General features: G+C 35.1%; 1 protein-coding gene across 1 annotated transcript; it reads right to left on the reverse strand.

Annotated features, from left to right (window-relative positions):
• Positions 1–232: 232 nt before the first annotated feature.
• LOC149024054 (uncharacterized) lies at positions 233–3,145 on the reverse strand. Its single transcript, XM_089142875.1, has 2 exons — positions 2,991–3,145; positions 233–705 (listed from the first exon to the last, which is right to left on the reverse strand). Exons 1-2 carry the CDS (start codon positions 3,103–3,105, stop codon positions 479–481), a joined length of 342 nt encoding a protein of 113 aa, XP_088999001.1. The 5' UTR covers positions 3,106–3,145; the 3' UTR covers positions 233–478.
• Between the last annotated feature and the right edge of the window lie 5,471 nt (positions 3,146–8,616).

The raw sequence follows: 8,616 nt of genomic DNA on the forward strand, positions 1-8,616 counted from the left end.
TGTTTGTTTTATTGACTTGAGAATGAAATGTTTTGTTAAGTTAGTTTAATCCATTTCACACAATACGTTTATGATATATATGATATGATATATATATATAGATATATATTATTTTTTTCTTTTTTTTCTCTTCCCCTTTTCTGAGAGGTGTTTGAACACAAGGGTGATAAAAATGCCAACATTCACACATACAACAAGTAGTTTATATTGAAAGATGAATAAGAAGCCACACCATTGTAGGGTGCACAAATCTATATAATATTTGATATCTCTTACAATACTTTCACATCTTCTCCTGTTTTTGGTTAAGTCAGCCCCAGTTGCTTAACTTATTTTAAAAGCTTCAGATGAAAGCAAATTCCATCCTTATGTCAAACATAAAAACTAAAATAAAATACAAACATGACAACTATGATGAAATGTATGAAACTTGACATGAACTTATAAATCACATGTAGGAAAAGGGGGGCGTGGAAGTTCAAATCTTGGAGTCAAAACGCATGGCTGTTGTGTCAAAGACTTTAAGGAAGAATCTTGACTTTGGAACCGACAGCTTAGCTTCAAGAATGGTGCCGATGGCTGAAATTAGTTTCTTCTTTACGGCTGAGTTGATGCCTCCCATGGATATCAACTCCCCAAACGCTGCTGGTTCATCATTTCCATTGAAGTTTATGAGTGTCGATCCCTTCAGCAACACCATACATACTGCATGCATATACATTCACTATAACCCATTAGAGTTTGAAAGGAAATCAATTAGAATGTTGGATTGTTGGGCTTCTAAAACTTGTATTTCAAAGTCTAAATTTGAGACGCTCAATTTGTTTATAATGGATTTCTTGACTCAATAGCATGGCTCAGAGACTGTACAAATGGATTCTTGAGGATGAATATCAATGTTATGACGTATGCCTGCAACTCTGATTAGCTAGTAAGGGACCTTTTGTATATTGAAACCTATATAAAATCAAAGGAAACTATTTTCAGAGTAAAATATCATCAAAGTGTTTGAAACTTGTTGAAGAATATGCACAAACACTTGAAGCTTAAACAAAATAACAATAGGAAGAGAGAGAAAGAAAGAGGAGGCGGAAATTCAGTGTAAATAATGAACTCGAAAATAGATTTATATACAGCCCCTCATAACAGGGTTTGGGCTTGATTCGCATTGCACAGGATTCGATCCTTAACCCTAAGTAATATTACGTAGGTCTTACTATATATAAACGAGCTAATCAGCTCCTCTCAGCCCGATGTGGGACTAAATAAAAACCATACGATAAAAGACAATCAAAATATATATATATATATATATATATATATATATATATATATATATATATATATATATATATATATATATATATATATATATATATATATATATATATATTTATATAAAAATATAAATATATATAAACATAAAATTTATAAACTATAAACATAAAATTTTAAACATATGTACAACGCAAATCACATTGAATTGTTGTAGGAACCTCACAAATGATTGTGATGTGTTATGATATTATAGTCAATCTTTTCAGCCAACCATAACCAAGATTTAAAAGTAGGAATATGAAGAACCATATTTAACTCATGAGATTTAAATGCAAAGATAGTCAAGTAAAAAGCAATATGTATGTTTCATCCAAATGATTCGAATAGAAAGATACTCAAAACATAAGTGGATATAATTGTTCAAAAAATTTCATTGTGAAACATGTGTATACGTGGCTGCATGCTAGGACTAATAGGACCATCTAATCTACGTTAGACGCCCTACTCTACCCACATGGATTAAAAATGAGCCATCACAAAATGTTTCTGATGGTAAAAGTCCATAGAGATTGTGGGAACTGAAGAAATTGAGGGAGCTAATGGAGTTTATACTAGCACTCTTACGATAATCTATAAGCCTTAATTGGAAAGATGAATATGTAGAAATGCTGACATAAATCATACGCATGCTCTTAAATAGAAAAAATAATTCACAATGTCATTTTGTGAGGTTGTTTCATCCAACGGACAACCATAGTTTGTTTTTATTTTCGTCCTTGTAGAACTATTGCAATTGGATGTCACCTGTATCTTTGAGGTGTCGAGAAGCTGCTGGAATGTGATGCTATGTGTAGATCTAGGTTTAGGCCTATTGAGTAGGCAATACTTTGAGTAACCCATAATGTAGGGTGGGTGCTCTTTGTGATTCCTCTTTTTACTATAACTGATCCCTTTAACCTACAAAGGATGTATTTTTTTTTATGTTCCGAGCTCTGCAACTGATAATCAATCCTCAGTGGACTACATCGCTGGTGGTATCCCTATCTCTACTTGTATTTATAATGTGATGGATGATATATCTGTAATGAAACAACAATTCAGTAGGTGTTTTGTTGTATATGTTTCGAGAGCAAGCAACCCCGTTGCCAGTTCTCTCTCTCCCCTTTAACTGCAGCTTTCCAACTATTTACAATCATATCATCAGCTTAAAGAGGAAGGGAAAGAGTATTCTAAAGGGGAAGCAATTTTGAAAAAGTGACTGGTCAAAACTCAGAAAGAAGGTGCATGGTGCGCGTGGACCATGCCCTCCTGTATACCTTCCTATTTACAATCATGTCATCAGCAGAAGCTCTTATTATCTTTACCTTCCCACCACTAAACCCAAGTTTCTCACCAGAAAAACTCAGAAAAATTTTAATGAAGCACAAGGATACTAAGTTGACTGAACAAGGATAGCCATCCTGAGGCCTGAGGACCTGTTTGTGCGCGTGAGAAGGATAATCTCATGAGTTCTAGATATTTCATATCTAGCAGATCAAAGAGAGATCAGAGTCTGGGTTCTATGATGGGCTTGATTTAACCCATTTTGGTGATCGAGGTTTAAGAAATCTGATACCTGTTTGTCTATTCTGGTTTGTGACTCTTACCAAATCTGTGCCCGGAGGAAGAAGATGTTAATCTGACTTCAACAAAAATATGTGAGAGAAGATGACTTACAGACTCTGGTCTTCCAATGATACTAGCGACGGCTTTAATGGCTTCAGAGAAGATGGGAGCTGTGTCGATTCCATCCAGGCTCACGTTGGTGGAGATATTCAGACAAGGCATCTCTCTGCTCTCTCGCGATATTGATTGATCTCTGAGCAGAAAATAGTGATCACCACACACGCTATATATATATATATATATATATATATATATATATAAATGGAAAGGGATAGATGATGAAACAGAATGAACTTTATTTGAAATTTTGAAAATTTATTTGGAATAGGAATGGAGAGGTTGATTACTCTTGGCATTCATGGGCTTTTGTGGAATAATGATTGGACCAAGGAATATAAATATTAAGCGACCCTCCCACAATGATGACGACCCTTCAAAAAGATTCTCCTTTGAACTTGACACCTTACCCAACATGGAGTAGTGAGATTATTTTTTGTTATTATTATTGGTAAAGAAAATTTTATTATTTTTTTTATTATAATTTTTGAATTCCTTAAGTGTAAAATTTTAATCATAAGAGAGGAAATGTTTCAATTCATCGTTTAGTTCAAGACCTAGTCCACCTTGCAAAGTAATTGTGTTCTTTAGATGAATTGCATGCAAGAACAAGAGGTTGTGTTGACCAGGCTAAAAAAAAAATTTGTGATGTACATGGTACCTTAGGATTTTTGACTCAAGATAGGCTGAAATTCAATCCATTCGTTCAATGTAGTTTTTTCATGTTTGGGTGTCATTTTGAGGGCTTTTTGGACATTTTTCTGTTTTTAGAGGCGTTTTCATAATTTTACAATTTTCATTTTAGGGTTTCTTAGTACCTTTAAAACCGTGTTTTGTGCTTTTTTTAAGGCAACTAAATATTATTCTTGTTGTTTAACACTTTTGATAAACAGAGCTTTTCCATTATCAATCCAATTTTTTGTTTGGCCTTGTCTTTTTTATTTTTCTCTTATTTTCTAGATGATCAACATGGAAGAATAGAGTGGCTGGGCTGTATCATGGCAAGATTTGTTTTAGTACTTTCTTGTGAACTGCCTACATAGAAAATCAAGGTTTAGTAATAGCTAATTTGCTTCGAAAAGTACTCTGTGGTGCTTAACTTGAGTCTCTTGCAATATATAATTCTTTCAGGTTGAGAGAAAAAGAGTTGGGATTGATGTGTTTGAGTGATACCTTGTGCCATTTCTGGGATCTAGTTAATTGCTAGATTAATGTAGAGTTACTCAAATGATAGATTGCCATGGAAATCCATCAAGCAATGGATGGTCGTGGAGAATCACTTATTCATATCGAATGGTAAAACACATGAAAGATGAGAAGTTATGGATTATAAATATGAAACTAGGAGGAAAGCGGCATAACCTAGTAGGAAATGAGTCCAGATCTGCAATCCCAACGGCTTTTCCACCGCAAAATACAGGGGCCCCAGGGGTGGGTGATGGGAGAAATTTAGCTCTCTCTCTCCTTTTTGTGAGAAAGAATGTTGGTAGGCTATGTACATGTTATATCAATATGGGTGATATCATGTAGATTCCTAAATCATAATGGCTAACTATGAAGATGTGGTCCTTCTAAGAATTAAATGCCTGGACTTTTCAATAAATGACGCCATATGTCTCACGCTGATGGGACTATACTTTTAGAGATTCTTTCTTGTGGAAAATTTAGTATTTAGGTTGTAATCATGTAGATTACACTTAAATTTTCTCTTTGATTGTAAACCTTCTCAAAATAATTCAAATATTCTATTAAAACAACATAATTATTTATCTAACCCAAAAAAAAAAACATAATTATTTATCCGTTGAATAATCAATGGCACACTTTTGTGAAAAAATAAGTGAAGTTTTTTTTTTTTATTTCACATGAAAATTTTTTAATTTCAGTTTTTTTTTTTTTTTGGGTAAATATTTCAGGTTTTGGTATGTTCTGAGAAAATTTAAAAGAAAAAAAAAAAATTGATGATATTCATTCCCTTCAAAGATTACCATGGACTGTCTCAAAAAGATTTTGATGCATCTACCTTGAAAAGAGTTGATGACAAAGAGTGCAAAAGAACATTGGTGACCTTTTTCATAGACTCCAACATATCTGTTGCCACCCCCTTAATCCACTGTTTTTGTAATTTATCATCTCCCTCTTGTTCCAGGCATTGATAAAGCCCCGGGGGGATAGGTTGCTATAAGGTGCTGCAAAACCCAACTCGGATTCGAACCACACTGCTCGAGCTAGACTGTAGTAAAAAATGATGTCCTGAATAGTCTCTTCCTCAAGTCCACACCTAGGACAGAAAGTGTCTAAAGGGACTCATCCCCTTTTCTTTGGTTCAGTAGTTATACAGGACTCCCCCTTTTGAAGGGTACTATCAATTCATATTACTCCACTACTATACTGAATAAATATGGTAAGGTAATGGTGTAACATATTTATACCATTTGGTATTCAATATGATAATGATATATATGATAAATTTATCCGATACCACACCAAATATTCGTTTCATATCAGACTGACACTCTTAGTAATGTAGGCCAAATGTTATCCCCGCGCACCATATATGAATGGTGGAAGATCAATTCACCAATAAATGAATGTCATTTGAAATAAGCCGACTCAACAAGAATACCTCTATACTCTAACCCTGATGGTCTGAATTGGTCCTAATTATCCAACTTCAGCTCGAACAAGATTTAGGCACAAGATTTTAGCCTTGAGGGTGGGTCTAGGACGCCTTTGGATAGCCTTGATTAGGGTCAAGAGCCTCAAGGTAGAGTTAGGGTTGATTGTTTGACTAGGGTCGGCATTGTTTCTGCCAGGTCCAACCCTACTTACGTGTTGGACTTATTCATTGCTTTATTAGTTTGTGGCTGAGGTTAAGATTGGTGTTAGGGTCAAGGCCAAGGTCAAGTTTAAATGTTTAACATGGCTCGGCTTTATATGCTCAGGGTCAGGATCAAAATCAGGCTAGGAACACATGAAGGCCATTGTTAAGTTACATATCTAACTTATTCTGGCCAGTAGAGTAAGGTCAAGATAAGAGCAAAGCTAGAATATTTTAGATCAGGACCAAGATTTTAAATAAACCCAGACCAATTCAACTCTATTAATTGCAGCCCTAATCATAGCTAAGTCGTGCCGTTCTCAATGGATAACTCAATTTCTTGTATGAAGTTTGAATACACAAAGATGTTGTTGACCTTAAAAATTGGATCTGTTTTCTTCGATGATGTCGTGGAGAAGAGGCATCTTCATTTTTATTATTCTAATTTTTTCTTTGTGCCCAATTATATATACATGATCAATCATAGGAAATTTTGACTACACACTGATAATTTAAAATGTTGAAATGTGTAACTGTGTTATTAAGTTGACTCGGTAGTGGCAATTAGAAATGATCAAAAGGGAGGTTAAAAGTGTTTGGATTGCTCTTGGGGTGCTAGAAGATATTTAAGATGCTATCTTGCCAATTCACACACTGTGTTTTTCCCACCATGTAAGGGAAATGAATGGGTGTGCTGCCCACTTGGCCAAATTGATGCCAGTACCTAGTCAAGTTTGTTTGGATCCAAATAGCTTACCAAAGCTGTTCACAAGATTGTTTGTGAGGAGGCTGTCGAGAAGAGATTTCTTCGTATGTAAATTACATCGCTAGCTGGAGTTGGAACATTCTGATCTAGATCCGAACCTGGTTGTGCTGCTGCCTGTGACTTCATTGGAGGACCACAACCGACTGGTGGAAGGAGTTTGAGTCGTCGAAAAGCCTTCTGAAAGACCATAACAGATCTGTTATGGTTTGAATTTGATTTTTGAATTAAAGCTTTTGAATTCAATTTTTGGATTCAAATTTTGAATTCAAGTTTTTAATTTGAATTCAAGTTTTTTATTTTGAATTCAAATTTGAATATTGTAAACGAATCTTATACAACAGCCATGCTTATTTATAAATACATAAGACTTACCCATCAATGTGAGAAACCTACTTATCAAAATTAGAGTTTTTCTTTGCATTCTTTCATGGTATTAGAGCTAAGGTTTTGAGATTTTTTTTTTTTTCCCAAAACATTATATTTTCAATGGCCACTGCTAACACTCCATTCCCCATTACCAATCTCTCCAACCTTGTTTCTATCAAGCTTGATGGAGCAAATTATTCATGTGAAGAGAACAATTAGAATCCATTTTTATTACCTGTGATCGTATGCATCATCTTGATGGTACTGGATCAATACCAAATCAAACTGTTACTACTGGAGAAACTCAAACGCCAAATCTAGCATTTCAAACTTGGAGAAAGAATTATCATTTTGTTCGAGCATGCATCAATGCCACCCTCACACCGTCTCTTTCTTCTCATATTCTTGGCCTTCAAACAGCGAAAGATGTATGGGATTCTCTTGAACAACTTTTTCAACAACAGTCCACTATTCAAATGACTTATCTTCGCAGTGAATTGCAGATGATCAATAAAGGAACGAGCACAATTACGGACTATCTTCACAAAATTAAGTCCATCGCTGATTCCTTAGCGGCAATCAATGACAAGGTAAATGATTCTGACTTGATAGCATATACATTAAATGGTTTTGGAGTGTTATTATCTAACTTTCATCATCACTGTGGAAAATATTACCCCACCCGTTACCTTTACTGACCTAAGGGCCAAACTACTTACTCATGAGCAACGGTTACGCCGTGGCTATGGGAACACCTAATCAATCTTAACTGATTCTCATTCCCCTACTGCATTACTTGTTACAGATCAGCCTAAATTTAATCGGCCTAATAATAGTATTAATTCCTATCAACCCAACAATCGAAACCCACCTAGATCTGACTTCTGAAATTCATCAAATGGCCCTCCAAGATCTCAAAATTCCTATAACCGACCAAACCAAAACACCTTTAATATTAATTCCTTCAAATGTCAAATATGTGCTAAGCAAGGCCATTCGGCCAATAGATGTTATTTCCGTTATGCCCAGAGCCGAAATAATTATAATCCACCACCTCACATTTCTTACGCTGGTTTACATGGTACCCAAAATACCCAACACATTACACCATAGAATGATGCATAGTGGATACCGGATTCAAATCAACCGACCATATGTCATTTGATCCAGCCATGCTACATCGATCTGCCACTTACAAAGGAGAAGACCAGGTTTCAGTTGGTGATGGTAAGAAACTCCCTATAACTTATATAAGCTCCTCAACTTTGAAAACAAATTCAAATCATTTATCTCTTAATGACATACTAATAGTTAATAGTTCCCCAATTGTTAAAGAATTTAATTTTCATTTCTCAACTTCCGTCTGACAATAATTGTTCTGTTGAATTTTTTCCATGGGGTTTCTATGTTAAGGATTTGGAGTCAGGCATCACTCTACTAAAGGGTCCAGTCAAAGATAAATTGCATTCTTTCTCGGTCAATGCTGTGTCTCCTTTGGCTGTTTATGGAAATAAAGCTCCTTCTGATATTTGGCATCACCAGCTTGGTCATTCTTCTTCTGCAGTACTTACTCATTTGAGAAATAGTGTCTTATTTAATTCCTTTGAAACACTTTGATCCAATAAAATTTGTGACGCTTGCCAACTAGGCAAACATCACAAAT

This window comes from Hakea prostrata, chromosome 2 (genome assembly GCF_041222555.1).
Source record: "Hakea prostrata isolate BN-2017 chromosome 2, UWA_Hpros_2, whole genome shotgun sequence".
Taxonomy (NCBI): domain Eukaryota; kingdom Viridiplantae; phylum Streptophyta; class Magnoliopsida; order Proteales; family Proteaceae; genus Hakea; species Hakea prostrata.